Below are 23,563 nucleotides of genomic sequence, written 5' to 3'. Positions count from 1 at the left end.
CACTACAGATGACATTTTATGATGCTTTTATAATCTACTTTCTTGAACATCAGTTGCTACTGACCATGTAAAAAACATAGACAACAATGAAAATAGAACTACCAGTGATGTATGTATGTATGACAAAATAAATCACACCCCTTCACTGTGAATATTGCATGGCATTTTTACTTGACAAAAGCATGATTACATGTACATGAACACACAGCTAAAACAGCGAGTGGTCGTCAGAAGACTAATAAATTACATTTAATCCCTAAGATGTCATAGACTTTTCATGCAAAAGACTCCCTAGGCCAGACTATTCATGCAAAAGACTCCCTAGGCCAATGACTTTTTTCCACTACAGAGGAGGATCTTACCTACTCTACAATTATCAACTTTAACTTGAAAGGAATAATAAAACATACAATCAATCCTATTTTTTCTTAATCCAGATATTACATATATATTGTCAAATGAATAATTTACCTAGATATATACGAGGTGAAGAGGTGAATATTGGGCTTATACAAATGAGTAAACTTGTCTGTATATATGCAGGCATGACCTGGGAACCTGGAAGGGACTGTCTGCATATATAAAGATATGGCCTGGGAACATGGATGGGACTGTCTGCATGTATACAGACATGGCCTGGGAACCTGGATGGGACTGTCTCAATATATACAGACACGGCCTGGGAACCTGGATGGGACTATCTCAATATATTCAGACACAGCATTGTAAGGGATCAAATTGATCAAAGCTGACCATTCAACAAATTGAGGTAGTTGTTTCACTTGCTGGATAAGTGCACTTTTTGAACTACTAAACACAGAAGATTGAGGAGAGAGTCTAGTTTACATTCATTCAGCTTTTTACACTCCCCTCTACAACAGCTGTGTTCAGTTGTAAAAGTGCTGCTATTTATCAAGCAAAATAACAACCCCAACTGGCAAACTGATCGACTCTGTTCGTAAATGTACATGTACATGTTACATATATAGTCTTCTAGGTGAACACTGCCTGGTTTAGCTGTACATGTCCACAAGTGATTACATAAGGAACAAATGCAATGTACAATGCAAGAACCTACCAGTGGGTTTGACAGGTTCAGGGGTGGGTTTCATACACAGATGACCACAGCCAGTTGAACAACATTTAGTATCACCACCACAACTGTCATCACTTGTACAAGCCTCCATACAAATACCACTAACACCCTGTGGTAGCACTGGACACATGCCTGGCTTTTCTGTACACAGATGTCATGAATGAATGTAGCAAAGTGCAGAAACAGATCCACACAATCACACTCCCACATCTGTAGCAGTCTGATTGTAAGGATCTTCTGTACATGTCAGGTGTGACATACATGAACTGGTAAAGTTTTGAAATGATGTGAAATGTAGACAAATACAACATGCTACAAATGTACACCATAACAAAGTATCAATCACCCATTAGACTAGAGATACAGCTCTTGAGAACTAATTAAACATTCAATGATAGTCGTTACAATGACACATTGATAGTACTGAAGAAACAAGATTAAAGACAGATTACCATGATTCAAGCCAAGAGGTAAAATCTTACTTTTTTGTACAGTTAGATACACTTATCTGATTCATTATCTAAAGGATATAAAAAATCTGATTGTATTCACATGCATGTATGTAGGTTTAACTGTGTAGGTATGAACAAATATATGTATATATGGATGGATGGATGGATGGATGGATGGATGGATGGATGGATGGATCAAAATTTGTGATGGAAGTAAATACAGCACATCACTAGACTTTCATATTACAGTTATGAGTGGATAGAACATTTGATGCAACAGTGAAACAAGCTTTCCTAACTTTCAACTTGTTCATCATTCAATTGCTAACTATACCTGCAACAACCTGTGCCTCTACGTTCTCCACTGGCTCCGGTAAAGACTGTAGCTGGGGTGTATCAACTGATACAGGAGACTCAATGAAACCCATCGCTGCAGCCAACTCATCTCTATCGTACTGTCCATTGTGGTCAAAGTCATATGGCCTGAAAGACTCCTCAGGTGGCAGGCTTGGTCCAAAAAAGCCACTTAGGTCAGCGTACAACACCAAATCGTCATTGTTCTGGTCCCACATGGAGAAGTGGTTCAATAAATCTACAAAGACAACACACCCACACCAAAGGGTGGATTAGCAAACACATGTACATCACTAGGTCAATATTTCAACAAAGCAACAGACACTAATTTCAGTATTGTAGTGTTACATTTTTAAAAAAAAAACTGAACTAAATGTGATGGATGGTACAGTACACGATTTTACATTACCACTCCATACTTATGACTGAATCACATGACATTACTCTCATCTTCTCACATATCACTGCATTAATCAACAACACACAGCTTCCCTGCTTTGCTAAATTTCATCAGTATTTACATGTACATAAGTATCAGTGTAGGATTTTATAACATGTGCCTATCAGTACGCCCTTTAATCTAAAAAAAATGCTGTGGGTCAAAATGACAAAAATGGGTTCTCTTGTGAGTCACCACCAACTGAGTGAGTGATAGGTGAACACCAAATCTTGGTGGGTCACATGATATTACTGTGCCTCAGTGGTATGTCAAATTGGCTTGGAGGCAAACTGGTGCTTATACTAATAAATTAATGTCTTATAGGACACACGTATAACGCCTTTTCATCACTAGCAAAGATGTTGGGTCGGTTTATATTTGCTGTATTAACCTAAGTCCAAAGCACTATAATAACATTTCACACATCATTTGCAAAATGACCTATTAGTTCAAAACTCATCATTTCCACAATTGTCTATGAAAACTCACCTTCCGATGATGTGATTCCTGGTAAAGAGATATATTCTGGTGTAGGTGGATTCAGATTTACCAAGTCAATGCCTTCAGAACCTAAAATGGATGTCACACAAATAAGATATTGACAGATTTTTAACATTTACTATGCCAGGTAAGTAGCCAAACACAGATCAGCCATATAATGCTGTTACAACTTTCTATGAACTATGGCTCAAAACTAGGTTTCTAGCTACTCCAAAAACACAGAAAAATGTATTGATTTGGCACATATTTTTTTTTTTTGCAGAAAAACAAACTTTATTTTGGCAGATAAATAATTTTAAACTTACTGTACAATGTACATACTACAGACACAATACTTTTGTAAATGCACTATATATATTAAAATTATTAAATCTGCCTGTGTTACATATTTTAGTCAAATTATCCTAGTTGGAAGTGATTCCATATTGAAACTGATTTATTTTCGCACAAACAGTGTTTCATCTAAATAAACTGTAAAAGTGAGCCAAAATGCAATATTTATAGTACATTCATTCAATGTATTCAATCCTGAAAATAAATATTGTCCCTTACCTCCAGTGACATTTATACTTGGTGTTATTACAATATCTGGTTTACTAGTAACTGTGTCTAATGGGTTTCCTGGCTGTGTTTCTGGTGATAATATTTCTGGGTTATAACCTGGGTTGGGTACCTCACCATCAGTGGGCTGATTAGGTTCACTGGCTGGGTTGTCTTCACCTGCTGGGTTTGGTTGAGTATCAGTACGTACTTGGTGCCCTATACAGGAATAAGTATGATATATTCTCTCAAACTCGGTTCACATGGCAAAGTAAATCAAAGAAACATTCTACAACTTGTAATTTGTTGTCGTCATTATTACTGTCACCATTTTCTATTGCTAAAGGTCAAAAACCTTACAAGGTTTCATGATCTCAAACAACGTTATTGTGTAATGCCATCTCAAGGTTTCAATCAAACTTGGTACAATGGTTAGATGCATGCACAAGGGTCAATCAAACTCAAAAACAAGTGTGTGTGAAATGTGACAACCAGTGTGTTCAACAATTTCAAATAGCTACGGCTGTGGGTTTTTGAATTATCTTTCAGCTGTACACTTTTGTAGATGAACTGAAAAAGTTGCACTCAATTTTTTTTTGGTAGACAAGATTCAAATAATATGAACCTAGAAATGTTTACTGAGGACAACAGTTTACTAATTATTACTGATAATATATGTGAGGCTAAAATATAAAAAGTTTTATGTATATGATGACACTGCATCAGGTTCAATAAATGCAAAAATTAGTTTTTGAACACCCAAAAATTACAGCAAAAAAAGAAAAATATCAGCACAAATATCAACATAATGCCCTGTGAGGTGTACGAGGAGATATTTACAATTTAGTATTTTTTTTTATTTTTTTTTTTTACATTGATTCATTACTTATCACATAAAATTTGTAAGTCTTGCATATCAATTACTTGCTTATGCCGAGTTAGACATTTCAAATATGAAACAATTACACCATGGATTCTCAATATCTGCAATAACATTTTACCTCATGTTAGCGGGTCAAAATAGAACAAGAAGGTTGGCTTTATATTTTAGCCTGCCTATAGTAACGCTTGTGTAGTATGTGCAGTGAAAGTCATCGTGTCAAACCAAGAATCAAATGACTGTTCCAAAAATTTGGATTGTTTATTTGCATTTGTGTATGTACTTCTCAGAATCAGAAATAGAATTTTGCTACTGAAATGTGTCATAAAAATAACACACAGCCATAAAAATAATAAAAAGTCATAAAAATAACACTAAGTTATTTATATGACATGTTTAGGTGGTAAAAGTCTATTTCTGGTAAGAAGTGTACAAACAAATGATAGTAAACAGGGCAACAGACATAGACACAACCAACTCACCTTCTTGTGCCAGACTATCAACAAGTAATTTGACTTGAGACACATCTTGTTGTATTGCTGCTACTGTGCCTGATTGTTGATAATACTGATTCCATAGATTGTCAATGTTACTTTGGAAAGCATTCATCTGGGCAGCATTTTCTTCTTTCATCTTGTTGGCAGTGTTACTAAGAATCTGCTGTAGACCTTTGGTGGTGTTTGGATTCAACAAATTGTTATTCAGGTCATTGGGGTTTAGCTGTGAATAAAGATATCAGGACAACTATATGTCTATATGAATGTTCTCGATCATTCAGATAGGAAGTTAAATGATGATATTACAATCTATCATACTGGACTTAGTTTAGTTTAGTTTAGTTTATTTCAGTAAAACAACAAGATCGACAGTGCAGATATACAAGTAAAAACTGGTACAAATTGTTGAATTACTTGGATAACCCACGAAAGTCAAAGACTTGTTTCCAGTGGGGTCCGTACAGTGATTCAAGAAAGTGGCAGGATTAGCATAAGTATTTGACTACATGGAATGGGAAAGAATAACAGATGAAAAGGAAAGCTATCGAGGCAAACTAGCTAATAGGGAATAAACACGCTGTTTCCAGTATTAGTGGTCCCTTAGTGTACTGGACAGATATGATTTGACTGCTTTTTTGAAGACATTCCTTTGTGATATCTGTTTTATCGATACTGGTAGATTATTCCAGTCCTTGATAGCATTAGCGTAAAACGTATTTGCAGCCTGACCTTTAATCATTGGCTGGTGAAAATTGTACCTACTTCCCCTAGTACCATAGTTATGAACAGAGGATACTTTGGTAAACTGATGGGACAGGTACTCCGGGCTGGAGTTATTGTATATTTTGAAAGCATGGTTGAATCGGAGCTGGCTCACTCTACCCTTGACATCCAGCATACCCAGGGCATCAAACTGATCAGCACCTATGTGTGATCTTGGCTCCATAGAAAGGATGAACCGTATTATTTTGTTTTGTGCAATTTGGAGTTTCTTTTTGAGAGTTGTGGTAAGAGCAGAGTACCAGGATGAACATGAATAATCAAAGTGACATTGGATCAGAGCAGAGCAAAGGGTTTTACGAGAGTATTGGTTGAGAAAATTTGCTTGTCTGTAAAGGAACTTAAGCCTTGAATTGGTTTTCTTAATGATATTCTGAACAATTTGGAGCCCTGATAGATTTTGATCAAGATCGAGCCCAAGGTATTTGACAGATTTGCTGGCATGAATATCATGTTGATTACAAGTTATTTTGAATTCAGAAACCTTACTTAGTTTGCGTTTCGAGCCGAATAGAATGAGTTCTGTTTTCCCGAGGTGGAGAGAAAGCTTATTGTCAATCAGCCATTTGTTACATGATTCAAGTTCTTTGCCCAACTCCGAGGCAATGTGATGCACGTCCTTATGTGACACTAAAATGGCACTGTCATCAGCATAAAGTAGGAGTTTACATTTGATGGAAATTTCCATATCATTCACATAGCATAGAAATAATAATGGCCCTAGAATACTTCCTTGCGGAACACCACAGTGAATATCCTTGATATCTGAATTCGTTTCATTTACATTAACTAACTGTTTTCTGCCAGTTAGATAAGACTGGAACCATTGCACTGATTCTATACCCATAAGGTTAAGCTTTTTGCACAAAATAATGTGGTCAACGGTGTCAAATGCTTTTTGAAGATCTAATAGAAGCATGCCAGTGTAATTTCCAGAAGCTGTTTGGGATCTGATATAGTCCTGCAAATGAATTAAACAGGTATCGGTGGAATAGTTACCCCTAAAGCCAGATTGTAGGTGATAAATCATGCTATTATCGCTAAGATATTTTTCAAGTTGTACATAAACTGCCCTTTCGAGAATCTTAGATGTAACACTCAGTATGCTGACAGGCCTGTAATTGCCGACTTCCAAGCGACTGTTCTTTTTAAATAGAGGTTTAACCCTAGCAAATTTAAACTCATCTGGTACAGTTTCACTGGTGATAGATAGATTCACAATATGAGTGATAGGGACCGCTATAGCGTTGGAACTGTCTTTTAAAAACCTTGCTGGAATACCATCTAAACCTGTGCTTTTGCATACACTCAGTTTGTCAAGTTCAGACTGTATAAATTCCATGCTTACTGGTTGCAATGAAAATGAATTAGGAAGAACGCCTTTCTTATTGTAATAATTTTTGACAGTGTCTGAATTAACATTATAAACACCTGTTGCCCTAGGAAGCTTGCTTACAAGGGTCGATGATATCGTAGTGTAAAACGTATTGATATGGTTGGCAATTGATTTGCTATCAAAACACTGCTCTCCATCGATATTTAGGATGACATTACACTTATCTTTGGACTTAGCGTTATATCCTAAATCCTTAAACTGTTGCCATAGCTTTTGGGGGTTGTTTTTATGCTCCTCAATTTTATTGGACAGATAATCACTTTTGGCATTCTTAATTGACCGTTGTACTCTATTTCTGATTTTGCAATATTCTTTATAAAATACCTCGTTTTTTGTTTTCTTAAATTGAAGTAATACTGCATCTCTCTCTGAAATACATTCAAGGATTTCCGCTGTCATCCACGGTTCGGAACGCTGTTTCAGCCTTACTTCTTTAACAGGTGCAACAACGTTCAGAACATCGGTAAACATGACTTTAAACAATGACCAGGCCTCATTCACATCCTCACAGGTGGTAACACAGTCCCAATTTTTACTTCCTAATTGGCTAGTCAGCGTTTCCTTTGAATAATTTTTCAGTGATCTAATTGTAACATTTTTGTGGCAATTAATTGAACCTTTGACAATTTTCCTGGTGCAGTATATGAGAAAGTGATCGCTTATGCCAGTGGGGATGACCCCAAACTGACTTATTTTTTCAGAGTTGTTACACAGAATATGATCAAGAATTGTGGAACTGTTAGTGGTTACTCTGGTAGGATTTGTAATGAGTTGTTTGAGCCCAAACAAACTACAGACATTGGCATAGTTTCTATACAGAGATGACCTTGGGTGACGAGAACAGATGTTGAAATCACCTAGAATTATAATTTCACAATCTGACCTGATTCTAGACAAAGTATCTTCAAAGTTAGTGATAAAAGACGTTTGTGTTGGTGGTCTATAGCAAACACCTAAAACAATGGGTTTAGTTTTTGTCAACAGAATTTCTGTCCATATGGATTCTTGGTCATCAGATTAAAGTTCGTGTCTTGGGTTAAATGCAATATCGGAGCGAATGTACATGCATACACCACCGCCGTTCCTGTCCCGATCTCGCCGAAGTATGTTGTACCCGGGAATCTTCACCTCGTTGTCGGTGACTGTGTCATCTAGCCATGTTTCGCTGAATCCAATGATGTGAGCCTTGGACTTACTTGCTAGGACACGAATTTCTGATATCTTAGAGAGCAAGGAACGAGCGTTGAGATGAAAGCAGTGCAGACCCTTCTGTTTAAAACAGTCAAAGTTGAAACTAGGGGCGTTAGATATATCGTCTACAGGAACCTGGATATGTTCTTCTAGTGGTTCTATTACTGGGAAGGGGAGATCATTGTAAGAACACTTATTACAGTTATATGTGAATTCTATATTGTTGGCAACAAGGTTGTCGTAGTCTGACAGTGAAAGAAAACCAGTACATCTACAGTGAATCCAACGCTCACATTGGTCGCAGCTGATGGCTTTGCTTCGACTGGTCACCCTTTTCTCACAATGAACACAGGTGGATTTCAGTTTTCTTTGAGAGACTCGGTCAGGGTACTCTAGATTTATAGTTGGGTCCATTTGGTTCTTAGTATCCGAGTCATTCTGTTGTACTGGTGGGGAAAGATCACATTTCGGACATTTCCATGGGAAATTATCAATTTCTGTCAATGAATTATACAGTTCAGTTGATACATGACCGCACTTGATATGAATCCATGTGTTGCATTCGTCACATAATATAGCTTGATGATTCCTTGCTACAACACGGTTACATACACTGCAAGGTCCAGGGTTTGTATTAATGTCCCCCGACATCAGTAGAATGATGGTGAATAGGTAGACTGACCTTCTTAGTTTGTTCTTTGCGATGACGGAGCCACGGCCATTTTGTTTAGCAGTGGCCAACGGCTGTGTAAGCTGTCTAGCTTCAACAATTCCAAAATGTAAGGTGTTTGTTGAATGACTTTGGCTGAGAATAGCACCAGCTAAGTCAGGATGATCCTCTTTGTTGAAATATAGCGAAATGTTGTCCTTCAAAATCTTGAAGCCATTGAAAATTGATACAAAATACAGAGCCAGCAAGACGCCCTGCATCCTGGCCACCATCTTGAATTCATTCATTGCTGTTGTTTTGAGTGGCAAAAGTATGATGTCCTATTCTGGACATTTCCTCAGGCCAATGAATGAATGAACAAGTGATAGTTGGATGGTGATATGTGCATTGGTGGCATGGAATTGTCATGTGATAATGTGAACCATCTGAGTTTTCAAATGGACAAATTCTACTGAAAATCTAGCTAAACCTCCTTCTTTGGAATGAGTAAACAGTGCATTGCAGTAGTAATCCACCACACACTGACAGGCAGTTGTAGTTGGTTACTTTGTTCAGTTTACTACAAACTCAACCACCAGTCTTAAAGTAAGTCACCTAAGAATGAGATAATTACATCATCACATTTATATCAACGTTCCAATAGCATTGAACTATTTCTGAAGGTGGTAAGACCGGAAGGTTGTGCTAGAGAAATTCATTTGACTAGAAGGTGGAGAGAGATCACAGAAAATGAGCCCACATGTATACATGTAGATCTCGACTACCTCATTCAAGACTCAAGCTAAATATATTATTTTGACTTAACGTAAGACTTTCTTTTTACAGTATATCCTACTACAAATTTATTACATCAACTGATAGTTTTGGAAAACTTTAACACAACTTTCTCAAACTGGGTTCAGTGATCATTCACGAGTAGACAGCTGTACTCTGTTTAAATATACTGTTACAACAATACGGATACTTTTACACTGTAACGATAACACTTTTTGTAATGCCCAATACCCAACAGTATTACATCATTTTCTCAGGACAGAATATTACCAAGTCATGGTAGCATAAAGAGGTAAGTCACAGTATCAAAGATAACCACTTAGCACTATTGTTTACAAACCTGATCAACCCTGGCTTTTAAACTTGTCACCAAGGCAGTCACATTTTCAATACTTTCTTCTATTTTTGCTAAGTTGTTATGACCATCCACCTCACTGTCTTGAGAACTTGTTATATTCTCTTCTGCTTTGCTAATCTATGAAAGGACCACAGCAGGACATTATTACTAAAATACAAATGATAAATTTAACTATTCTGACCCCTACTTTTGCAATAAGCATTGACGAATAAGTAATAGAAAACTGTTCATTTCTCTAGACGTCATTGAAAAATGTTGGACATGTGTGACATTAGACAAACAACAAATGTAACAGCTTTGACTCTCTACTACAGCAAAAATTAACAATTAACAAGTAAGTGATAGAAACCTCATTTCACCACACTGTTGGAGAATATTGAGCTTGATAGAGAATTCTGACACAAGAGGGCGCTATTTACAAAAGGGATGATTGGTGAAGAACTACTTTTGAAGTTATGCTTTGGGCCTATAATATTGTGGCCTGCATCATCATCGTGAAATCATATGGCCTATTAATTACAACAGCAGAAAGGTCTCAAAAAGACATCTCGTTGTTTATTATTTGTGGTAGCAGGCATGTACATGCAGCATTAAAAAAGTCTTTAAGAAATAGGAAGTTCAAACTTAGATGAACTGTCAAAGGTCAACTTACCAGCTGATGTAAATCATCATACATCTGTTGAATGTCTATTCCAACTGTATGATTTGATGTTGTTGTTGGGGTTTCAACTCCAGTTTCTAACAACACAACTCTACTCAACAACTCTGTATACTGGCTTTGCAGCTGTCCCATCGTGTCATTTATGTCTCCAACCTCATCCCCAACTAGTTGAAGTTCCTGTAACATAATCAAACAACAAATTCAGTAAGGGTCTTTCTTTGTGAAGACTAACGAATGACTATAAACTTCAAGAAAATGATTGAGACAGGCACAATGGATATTTACTGGTGATGAATGACTGGCATCCATGTACTTGTGGAGTGAACAGTTACTGAGTAAGTGCTCCTCATAATGTGTTTGATGAGAGAAGGTGACCACTTCTGTGGAATACTTGTAGCAAATACTATGAACACTTTTGTTGCTACGGCATTTGTAGAATGAAAGACTTAATATGCATCTGTAAAGTGTGTGATTATTAATCAATAAAGGTGACATGTAACTTACATATATATTGCTTACCAGCAAGAAAGTTTGTAGGCTTTCAAAACTATTTTAATATTCCCAGTAATCAAGTTAAGGTGCTAGGCCCCAGAGTCATGTATGTTTTGAACTACAAAACTTACACCATGCTATGTACAGTGAGTCTGAAAACTACGGTCAGACCATGACATAGTATTCACATTCATCCAAGTCCTATATTTGTCAGCATAAAATGCAACTTTTTCATTTACAGGACTAGCACAGAAGATATTAGTCTGTAAGATATGACATTCATGCCATGCTATCAGCTACCACTCAGTGTATGGTTTAGAAGTCTTATAGAGCTGCACAACACAACATATCTTATAGTCTAAGAGAATATCTACCTGACGTAAGTAAGATAGTTCAGCACCCACATCCAAACCAATCACTGCCTCTGTATTATCTACCGCTGGGTTACTATAAACCTTTGATTCTGCATCCACATAACTTTCAGGTGCAGATGTCGTGTGGGGTGGTTGTGGAGCAGCAGTTACCAAAACGTCAGATTTCGCTGTGCCTTGAACATTTTGATCACCAACACCAACATTGGTTAACTCTATACTATCAAGGCGTTCCTGTGATTATAAATCAATTAGAAATCATGTATAAATCATTATCAAGGCTATTCACACAATCAAGGTTCCAATACATTCTAACTTACAGATTCCAAAATAGAAAAATATTCATAAAACTGTTTTATTTCACACATTTTTAGTACACAAAGTTATTTTTCCTCTCCGAGTAAATTTGATACTATTCCTCATATTTTTCTTGGTTCAGCCAACAAAAACATGAGTGACCTAAGGGGCCTTGTTGCTATGAGTTGCTAGACAAGTAGTACCGGTAATAAACCCTCAGGTCACGGGTATTTTCCAGTTGAATGAAGACAACCATTGGGGAATAATATAATTATACCCCCCTACCATAGTTTATAGAAAAAAATCGGGAAACATAAAGGCAATTTGGAATGTTAAAGCCCTTATTTTGAGCATCACAGAAATTGTGAAGATGTAGATTTGGGGTTGTTGTGTTGTAGCAAGACCAAGGCATAGAATCCATATTTTCTGTTCAAAGACAATAACTAGGCTTGTACATTGTATAATAATTATTACTGAAATCCTATATATGCTCTATAAAGACCTACCAGGTAAAAATAATGATTTCACCCACACTAGTTGTAAGTGGTATATTATCATTGTACCAGACAACCAACCGTGAATATATTTACTGAAAATTGTTACAATACCAATAATTAGACACTGTGCATGTCAATTAGAGGTTGATTTCATAATAAGCAGTATTATAGTACAAAGATGAAATCGAATCGTGATTTATTTGGGGTGTTGGTTTTTTATGGGTTGACCCAAAAATCAGTATGAGGAAGAGTATATTGCACCACATTACATTGTATGTGTACTGCCATACAAATATATTTGCTCAGTCACGGGTAATTCATCATTGCGCAGGTTGTACAACATTACAATTAAGTCATTATATATCTAATAAAAGTCTCAAAAATATTCCAGTTGCACCTGGTACAGCTGTAAGTATTATTTTATGGTATAAGTTTTGAATTGCTGAACTAAGCTTTCCACGATATACTGTTTTTTATTTCACATATTTCCTTCATGCCAACTCTTATTTTTCTAGACATATCCCTTCTCCAACGAGTATGACACTCTCTCATCAAAATCCTATCCACTAGGATCTATTGGGCAAATACAATAATGTATCAAATGTTATGTCATGGTACAAATTCTGCCTTGCCAACTCAGCACATTATTTATAGATGACATTAGTATGAAAACTGATTTATTAGTTTAGGTTGTGTTCATTTTATTTATTTATGTTTCATTACACACTGTAGTGACATCATGTATATTACTGGGTAACAGCTGGAAATGAGCTCATCACTTGTGCAATGGTAAACATGCAAGCAGTAAGAAGCGAACTTATTACAACCCGGGAAAGTAAACAAAAGAATTGGATAAAAAATAATACTTGGCACTGCATGTTGGAAGTATGGAGGCATGTATAGCACACATGGTTTAATAATAAGAACAATTTTATGGCATCTTTATCGTAGCTCACATTCATAAATGAATCTCAAGTTCACATAGAATTTCATGAACAGGCTGTTACTGATCAAAGATGAAACGTAATGAAAGTCTCTGTACTCCTAACATGCTGTGTTAATTGTTGTCCAATTCATTTGTTTACTTTCTTGGTTTGTAACAAGTTTTGTTTGTACTGTTTACATGTTGAAAGATGTATAATGTAAACTACATACAGTACACTTTATGGGTACTACTCACACCATGATAGAGTGCTGACATAAGCAGAATTCCCAACTAAAAGTGTAAACTCTCAATCATTTAATCATGTATTTCCTACATCATACAAACTCTGAGGTGTAGCTATCATGTCAATATCATAACACTGGAATAACGACAAGAAAAATAGTGCAGATTTCATGCTGGAAAATATGGTAGAAATGTGGGATGTAATAAATGGTAGAACAGGTTGTTATCTAGGTCAATTTCATTTATGTTTTTATAAAAACGATAGGGCTGAATCCATATTCTAAAAAGACCAGGGAAGAACATAAACTGCAACATACAGTCATGGGTGGTATTCCCATTACTTCTGATATCCTTGAATATAAGAAATAAGTCCTATGTATTGTACTAAGGCAAACATCCATGAGTAAATTTGAAAGCAAAGTTAGTGACTTCTTTCCTCTTATTGTGTAAAAAAATGGATTCTGATGCTATTCTCGGTTTCTAGTTTATAATGTAATTTTTTGACTTGCTGAAGCACATTTCATAACCTAGTTCATAGAACCACTTGGTAAGTGTACTCACTTTTATGAGAGTATGAGAAAATGAATGTCTGCAATATTGGTTACAACATCCATAATTTCATGTTGTATATTTGTGGCTTACAAAAATGAGAGCAAATCTGCATTTTACCATATGTGCGAGATTTATATACATGTATGGATATTTGTCTTCATTTATCGTTGTTTTCAGGCTGACGGGTAAATATGGAAATATGGCACGGCACCAGATGGCAGATTACCGTAATTACGTCATTGCTGATTCAGCTCAAATACCTATACATTATACTCTCTAACATACATAAAAATACTTCCAATCAAAGATATAAAATTACATGATTTATTACATTACATAGACCCCTCATATTCCCATAAAGTGACATCCAAGTACAGTAATATAATATCTACACATTTCATATTACAATACTTCTGTATTGCCATAAACCACTGCCTCTTTTAGTGCACTGTCCATTTTTATGTTCTTGTTGTTGTTCTTTCTAAACCTAATGGTCTCATCACATAACAGAAGTCAGCATGTCAAAGCAGGGTCAGCAGGTTATGACACACAAAGGTCAAAAGGTCATGATATATACATAAAAGGTCAAAAGGTCATGAAAAAAAGACAGGTCAAAGGTCATGACACGAGAACGGCCAGAAGGTTATGACATCCACAGATAGCTACACCATCATTTGTATACATGTAATATACTATGACCCAATGACAATAAGCTTACCTGTATACTGCTAATATCTGACTTGACAGTATCAACCTCTTTTTCATTTTGTCTCTCTCCTTCCTCAATACTTCCTACTTGTGCTTGGATACCTGTAATGTCACTACCAAGTTTGGCAATAGACTATAACAGAATCAAACAGAGCAATATCATATAGTTATTTCAATAAATCATGTGGCTCTACTGGTACATGTACAGTACCAGGAATAGCAGCATGACTTTGTGTATTCACCTTTACTGTCTTTCTTTAAAAGCCATAGTGAGTAGTAACCTGAGGCACACATGCGGTACACATTTTCAAGGATAGACTGAAGGTAGGGAATGTTACCATGGTTACTAAAGAAACTAGCTTTACTTACCTGTTGCAATGTTTGTACTGTGGCAGGTACTGAAATAATGTCACTGGCAGCTGCAACACTATCCGCCAGTCCTTTTGTAGTTTTATTGAGGTATGCAATCTAAAGTACAAAAGAAAGAAATAAGGCAAGTCTTTCTATTTATCTAAAGCTTGTAAATTTGTAGTGACAGATGTCTGAAGAAACTGAAATAAAAGCCATTTAACATGACAGAAACAATATACTTACGAAATGTGTGATCGATAGAGATCACTAGATGGCATCTCCATAAATGAAATCCATGCTAATGGGATGGCACGGTATATTATATGCATGATTTCAGCCACAATCAAAATCTTTGCTTAACTTCACTAATGAAAATGTCATCTGAAGTATTTTTCAATTTAAAGACTTAGGTGCACTGAAGCTCAAATCCTGTCAATTAGTCCCAGTCTGTATTTTCCAGACTTACCTGTGCAAAAATTCCATTAAGGTCTGATTGTATCTTCAACAGCTTTTCTTGTTCACTGTTTTTCTCTAAATCTAAACCATCTTGAAGTTTTTCAATGTTTGACTGCAATGAGCCAAGTTCACCTGAATTTCCTGTGTTGGTGGCTTCAACTGTAACAAAAGATAAAAAGCAATATTCAAATTAATTTACAACTAGTATACAAAATGTTCATGCGTCAATGTTTTTGTTAAGGGTAGTATTAAAGTAGGTAAAATCTACCTGAGTTCCCGTCATTTTACCGGGGTTCCCCACCAAACTTATGGTAATAATCTCTGTGTGATACGATACATGTACAGCAAGATCATTGCGTGATGATAGCAAGTTCTCAGCGTAATAATATGGCAATTTCTGTGTGATGTGGCCAGCAAAATCATTCTGTGATAAGGCATGTTGTGTGTATAATATAACATGGTGAGATATTACTGCAATGTAAAAATTGAGATCACCAAGTGACACATCATATGGAGGTTGTGTGTCTGCTGCATTGATTTTATGAGCTCATACTTTACTGCAAACGGTACTCAGTCTGATATGGTGATAGTGAGTGATAAGGACGTTCGTGATACATGCATTTGTGGGTAAAAATATTGTACATGTAAACATATGGTTTGATTGCTGCCTTTCCAAAGAAGATCGATATACAATGTATTATGGATTTTGAGAATTTGAAATTATTGAAACTTCAAAGGCCCGAAGCTAGAATTGAAAGCCATAACAGACAATTCTATTGATTTCTACTTCATCAATTTTTCCTGACTACACATAGATGTCTGTGTACACATGTACAAGAGAACTGGATACGAGCAAATTGCATTCATGTCTTCAAGGCAGCACTGACTTGATCGGACAGTATTCACAAATTTTACACCATAAATTGGATCATCTCAATAATATACTTCATACATTTGTACATGTACTTATATGATTGCTGGCATTAAGTATAAGTAACTAAATGCATGTAAATAAATCTATTTAAAACGACTGCTTCCTACATCATTAGTCATTTGAAGTGCACTCCAGTCGTTGGCTCCCAGCAGCACATGAATACAATCATTTCACAAGAACCTTTCACATACCAAATTCAATTGACAATCCAAATGACTTCTGTAGTGAATGTCACTAATAGAAGCATGCTGTAGGCAGTTATTGATATCTTATTTGCAATATCCTCCATACAGTATATATACATGCAAGTAGATTAGTTTGTTGATTATCTACAAAACTTTGATAAAATTATTGCTTGGCAAATGATATCAGAATTATACACATAAACTGTGTGGGAGTGACAGTTTCCTGACACTAAATGCCTTATCTGGAGAAAATTTTTTGTGAAAATGGGGAGCCAATTAAAGTGGCCATATGGATAAGGATTGGGTATCTATTTTGGATTTTGGATTTATTAAACATTTTTATCATGGCTTCCTAATTGAAAAATCAATGTGGAACAACATATTCCAAGTCCTTTTTTGTAACTCAATAAATTGAAAAAGCAAAATAAATGTGCAAAATGTTTGTTATTGTACGTACAACAACAAACTGTTTAACACATTCTTTAACGTTTTGCAATATTGAGTAACAAACGCAGATTTTCAAGTAGTCAATGTTTTTCAAATTGATTTTTCAAGTAGGAAGCAGCCATGATAAAATTGTTTTGTAAATTAAAAATCCAAAATAAATACCCCAATCCTCATCCATATGGCCATGTTAGAGGGCCACAAGCTGAGTTTATACATTTATTAATTTGAGTGTAATATTTATTGCATATGTAAAAGGCATGAACAGTTTGTACTTATCAAAGGAAACATGACCATCTTGACAAACCTCAACCTTAGTATTATTAAGAATGTTATAAACATCTGAATACATAATTTATTATACATACATTAACGTGTACAAAAAAATGTAAAGGAAATTCTTACTTGGCAATCAACTGTTCTAACAATAACAGAAAACAATTCAGATGTTACGTGTACATGTATGTACATTTGAGCAGATCCATTTTTTCTAACTACCTATTTTGCATATTGTCCCTAGACCTTTATGTAACAGCAGTACATGTTATGGCCTGATGGCCGGATAGCGGCTCTCTTTATTTACCATGTAAACATTGATATCCAATCACGTTCTCGGAAGGTAGTTAGAAAAAATTTATCTGCTCCAATTCTCCTACATGTACATGGCATCAGAAATCGGTTGATATCTTTGGTAGGTATAAGTCCGATTGTAACAACGACACGATTTATCAGAAGATTATTAAATTTGGGAACTATGAAGTGACGGAAGGTAAAATCTTCGAAATGTTTGCCCAGTACAACGGCCGCTTGAAAGTTCAGGTTTATGTACGGTAATGGAGGCTGCCTTTCATACCTTGTGTTTTCTTTCGCGGTGAGTGAACCTGCGCGATCACAGAAACAAGTGTAATTTTACCCCTTTCATTATATAGTTGGCTAAATACGTCAATATTATTAACGATATTATCAACATTTTATTGTATTCTGACAGTGATAGAAATATTTTGAGACATAACTCAGGAAACAAATGCTTGTGATCTACATCACTGGTTAAAATTATCATTATAATACTTCCCCCAATTTTTTTTTTATTACTGCTGCTGGTATACATGTAGTTATGTTATTCTTCAATATAATTCAGCCGGAAAATACTTGTGACCTAAGGGTTATCACTACTCGTCTAGCGACTCATAGTAACAAAGGCCCCTTAGGTCACTCATATTTCCATTGGCTGAACATAGAAAAATATTGGGGAACAACATCTAAATATATCTCTGATTAGGTATGAATGTGCAGTACACGACAGGTCAGTAGAGTGCAGCTGAGTTCCACATGAAAGTCATAAAGTGGCCATATTACATACATAATATGACCACTTTATGACATAATATATGTATTTGTCCTTGAAAATATGCCGTTGACAATAAATTATCCTGTCACGTTCACCCGGAAATCACCCTGAATTTCACAACTATGGAACGTTCAGATGTTAAATATCGGATTTATCAACATACCAACAGTCCTTGCAAGAAATACTACCCAGTACAATCTTCTGTATTGAGATATGTAAGTGTATCATGTACACATATAATAATGTCTCTTATAATATTTGGATAAAAACAATGCTGTATGAATTATGATTATGGACATTGGTAATAACGCATACATGTATGTATATTATTACAATATGTATTTATATTTATGTCTTTTTGAAGTATCTATTGAGATTATAAATGGATGTGATCAGATTCTCAATGTATGAACTATGAGGGCTTCAACAGAAAGAAGCTGACCCTTCAATGTCTTACATTGTTTGTGACACTTACACTGTAGTGAGTTTCACCCTGAATAAAGATATTTTATAATAATAATAATGATGATGATAACATATACATGGACAATGTGTGGATGTATTTTGACAAATATGCAAAATTCACACATTATTTATTTATCTAATTTTAATTTCATAATTTATCTTGATGAGTCAATAAATTAATCAGTACATGTATATTCAAGCGTGAAACTACTCATCAATATCAAATCATACAAATTTTATCTCTGGAATTTAATATCTTAATCAAAATAGAACAATTTCATTATTAATGACTACAACTACACTCATTAGTTTTGTTGAAACTAAATACTGATTGTAGTATTGGACTTCACACACAGTCCTAGCCTCAATGATATAGCACTATATTAAACTGAATCGCATGCTCATAATCAGGATGTACACACCGACCACTCGAAAATAAGGAAAAGGAAAAAAATGTTTTTTACGTTTTTCTTTTCTGTTTTCCTTTTCATGAATGGAAAAACGAAAACGAAAAACAACATTTTCCATGAATTAGGTTTTCTTTTTAGGATGAATTGACATAGAAACAAGATGTACATGTACAGAACAAAACAAAAACAAGAAACAGAAGCAGGCAAAAAAATGATATCCCACTTTGTCATGTACTACAAAATCAAAGAAATTCTACAATTGTATAATGACTGTTGAAAAAAACAAAACAAAAAAAACAAACAAAAAAACAAAACAAAAACATGCATATATATTTTGTATACTGTATAATTTCAATGGGTTTTCAATAAAGAACATGAAAGATAAAAAAAAAAAAACATTTTCCAATTTTCATTTAAACAAGTGGATCAGTGAATTTGATGACAGGAACTGTTGATAACTACATATTGTGTATATCCTGATATGAATTCAATGTTAAAACAAGCAAATAAAATGGAGACTATGTTGTTCATGGTCCAAGAATCAATAGGACAGTACAATATAGTTACTTTGGAATGGTAAATTGGAAACAAATGCGACGTTTCAACGTTTCGACCTGTCTACTGAAGTATTCATAAACATTACTATGTATATACACTTGCTTTAAGTCTGCTTTGTATATATATACATGTAAGGACCTTGACCTTGGAAAAGTGAATAAATTATACTTGAAGATATGGTCTATACAAGTACATATCTGATCTGGCACAATACATGCATACATTGTGTCACTGAAAGAAGAATATTTCACTTCCTTTTTCACAAACTGAAAGGTAGCTTGTACTTGAACTTTCACTGTGAACAGTAGGTAAACCCATGTTGTACAACTTGCACAAATCCATACAGAGTAGTATATATATATTATATATATATATACATACATGTATATGTACAGTGTATATAATATATGAAGGGAGTTTATATTTTCAGACACACACACACACACACACACACACACACACACTACATACATTTGTACACTGAGTTTATGATGATATAATATGCATAGAAACTTGAGTGCCATACTCATAGGCCTAGCATCTTGAGATAGCACAACACTGTCACTACAAGACAAATCTGTGAGATATAGTTTTAGTGACAAATGCAAAGTGTAATGCACCTGTGCAAAATGACACCTTCGGCACACTCTTTTCCATACAGCACATAATGTCACCATAAATTTGTACAAATATGTACAAATGTAAAGTCTAAACATGACATTTATACACAACATTCACGCTTACAGGTACACAGTACAGCTACACAATACAGTCCACAGATATTAACTTCATCATGATCAGTTAGTATGCCATGCATGTACTGTTTATACTTTTCCTAGCCATCCTCATTTTTTTAACTTTTCATAAGTAAGAAATTTCTAAATATACCGAACACAACAAAGACTGTAGGTGTAACTATACATGTATGTACTGGTAGTAAAATAAATGACTTTAGTGAATATGATGGCATGTGTCAATCTACCTATATACAACTACATTAAATAAAACAGCATATTTCAATGAGCAACGTGATAAACACAATACGTTCATTTTTTATTTTTTAATCATCTTGTAAATCAATAAATACAAAATGAATTCAATGGCTGTCATACAAAGCTAACATGTCTATGGAAATGTATTAACATGCATGTGTAGTAGACTACATGTATGTACCATGCTATGGGTCATTGAAATGAATTGTGTCTTGAGCATGGAACATACACTTATCAAACGTGCATTTATTACATGTGCATGTACATGGTCACTGACGATCCAATGTTACATATATGAAATACTGTAAATAAAAGTTTAAATCAAACCCTAGAGTCTAAATCAGGTTTTACTTAGATTGCAGTATGACCCTAACAAAACTTTTTTCAAGTCAATGCCATATTGACTTTCTAATGGTATCCATGGCCATATTGATTGTACACAGGACATCACCTTCCTTGTATCATTAATTTCCTGCCATAACCAGTGTATACAACAAATGTATATGTATGTATGTATACAGCCTAGAGATGTATTTGCAGAGATTATAACTTTTTGTCATTATCATTATCAATATTATTATTAATATTGTTCTTATTGCCACATGGGTGACATTCCATTCAGTGTTTTGTTTTTCTGATTTAGGCAGTTTACTGCATTGTTTTAGACAGGAGTGACTTGACCTTAATAACTTAAATAAGTGTCACTACTGAACATAAACATGTACAGTCTCATACAATTGTAGAGTTTTTGTACATGCCATTATGCCTGATATCTGTATTCACCATGTACATGTAATTACATGTACAGGTCAGTGTATCTAAAATTGAGAGACATGGGAATACATGCACCTGTGAAGTGTAATATGTATGTTCCATGCATTTATTATCTGCATGTATCTAAACAACTTGTATACAAAACTTCAATGATAAGATTCCATAGAAAGTATAATAGTACTAGTTATGCAAATATATTATCATATCAATGAAATATTTCTATTATTGTATGGCCTAATATATCTAAATACATTGTATACAATCATGTATGAAGTCAAACACTTGTATCATTTTTTAAATGACATACATTGTACATAATATTTGTATGAAGTGGAATGTTCCTTTTACAACTACAACTTACAAATTACAATGTAGTGGATATTTGGTTTGTGACTTAAGTGAATACAGAAATGTGAATGCGCGTACATTGATATTCCAATTTAATTTACTTTGTATATCAACTCTTGGATACAACTGTCAAGCTGTATAGCAATTACAATGTATATGTTGCCAAGAAAATGTCGAATTACATGTACTTGTCTGAAAAACTATACTAAATGCAGTAACTGGTATATGATTATGTATGACATGATGTAAATATTAGCACTGTTCTGCATCAATAACATCAACAGGAAACCATGGCTACAAGATCTACATAAATCGCTAGGGCATTATCACTAATGCATCCAAATGGCCATGCGACAAGGTGATTAGAAAGCTAGTGAATTATTCACACTGCTACTTACAAAAATCCACGTGAGGTTTTCCCAGAGTCAGGGTTACAATGATTCTGTACATAGCTGCAGGGCAGTGCTTGCTGATGATGCTGATGCCTGTGTGTGTGTGTGTGTGTGTGTGTGTGTGTGGGGGGGGGGGGGTGTGGGTGGGTGGAGACCGGGGGGGGGGGGGGGGGATGGGGTGTGTGTGGAGACTTTTTGATAGACATGCAAAGATGGTCAATAAATTTGGCAGCCAACCTGAGAGGGGTAGTCTAAATCAACCCTTTATAGCATTTCAATTTGTTAATCAACACCGACATACAGAATGTAGACGATGCAATGTAGCAAAGGAGGTAGAGGAGAAGGAGGAGGGAGGGGGTGGGGCGGGTAGAGTTCCTCAAAACATGCCAAAATGGTCAATAAATACATGCAAGGCAAACTGTGACGAAGTTTCCTAAATAACACTTGACATTTACTGTTTTTCAACACTTACACATACACATGCACACATGTAGCTGTTAGCATGCACCCTGATGGAATGAAGATGGCAGCAAACAAAGGAAGAGCCTGGAAAGATAAATAACGTCTTCGGAACTCACAATATATAATTTACCTTTACGTTTTGTTAAGCAATTCTTGCTTTAAGATGTTAAGACATACAACAACATACATTTTCGTCAGTAAATTCTGTTTGACATACAGATTAGGTACCAGTATATAAAATCCTATAATATTAATTCTACATCCTACCCTTGCTTGTTACCACCTGGCTCCACAGCCTTGAAATAGTAAACTAGCTTTTCATACAATAAGGTACTGGTTACCCATATTGTAGATACTAGTTATCCATACAGTAAAATGTACGACTGTAAGGGACATACACAAGAGACAAAGAATACAGAGATTCTGTATAGCGTATGTTAACCTGACACCATATTACTGATTTGGTCTGACAAAGACAACATATTACTGACCGATTCTGATAACAAATATTACAAATCTACATACATACAAGAGGATGCAGTTTGTCACCAAATTATTTGATTTATTACTATAATTAGTTGCTTGATAAATTATTGTTCTCTGAATATCATGTTAAATTATCAAAGGGAATTTATTTTTATTTTTATATTAATTTTATTTGTACCCAGTTGTATACCTGTACATGTATGTAAATGTAACTATTTAAAGGGTGACCCTGAAAAGTAAAGTTTTTTTTTCAATCGAGAAATTCAAATAGCTGTACGTAGGAT

General features: G+C 35.1%; 1 protein-coding gene across 4 annotated transcripts in view; it reads right to left on the bottom strand.

The window, feature by feature from the left end:
• The window catches only part of LOC144436154 (uncharacterized), a 61,548-nt gene that overhangs the window by 7,224 nt on the left and 30,761 nt on the right, over positions 1-23,563 (bottom strand). For 3 of the 4 annotated variants that reach the window (XM_078124857.1, XM_078124860.1, XM_078124858.1), the window contains exons 3-13: positions 15,492-15,640; positions 15,044-15,142; positions 14,685-14,807; positions 11,456-11,686; positions 10,581-10,766; positions 9,911-10,045; positions 4,745-4,982; positions 3,395-3,601; positions 2,831-2,911; positions 1,883-2,140; positions 1,079-1,237 (exon numbers count right to left, since the gene is read on the bottom strand). In XM_078124857.1, the coding sequence (XP_077980983.1) occupies positions 1,079-1,237; positions 1,883-2,140; positions 2,831-2,911; positions 3,395-3,601; positions 4,745-4,982; positions 9,911-10,045; positions 10,581-10,766; positions 11,456-11,686; positions 14,685-14,807; positions 15,044-15,142; positions 15,492-15,640 (1,866 nt within the window). The remainder of the gene's footprint in view (positions 1-1,078; positions 1,238-1,882; positions 2,141-2,830; positions 2,912-3,394; positions 3,602-4,744; positions 4,983-9,910; positions 10,046-10,580; positions 10,767-11,455; positions 11,687-14,684; positions 14,808-15,043; positions 15,143-15,491; positions 15,641-23,563) is intronic. The other variant, XM_078124859.1, reaches the window with a different exon arrangement.

This window comes from Glandiceps talaboti, chromosome 6 (genome assembly GCF_964340395.1).
Source record: "Glandiceps talaboti chromosome 6, keGlaTala1.1, whole genome shotgun sequence".
NCBI classification, from domain to species: domain Eukaryota; kingdom Metazoa; phylum Hemichordata; class Enteropneusta; family Spengelidae; genus Glandiceps; species Glandiceps talaboti.
The sequence above is the reverse complement of the archived record's forward strand: the minus strand, read 5'-3'. Positions and strand labels throughout refer to the sequence as shown.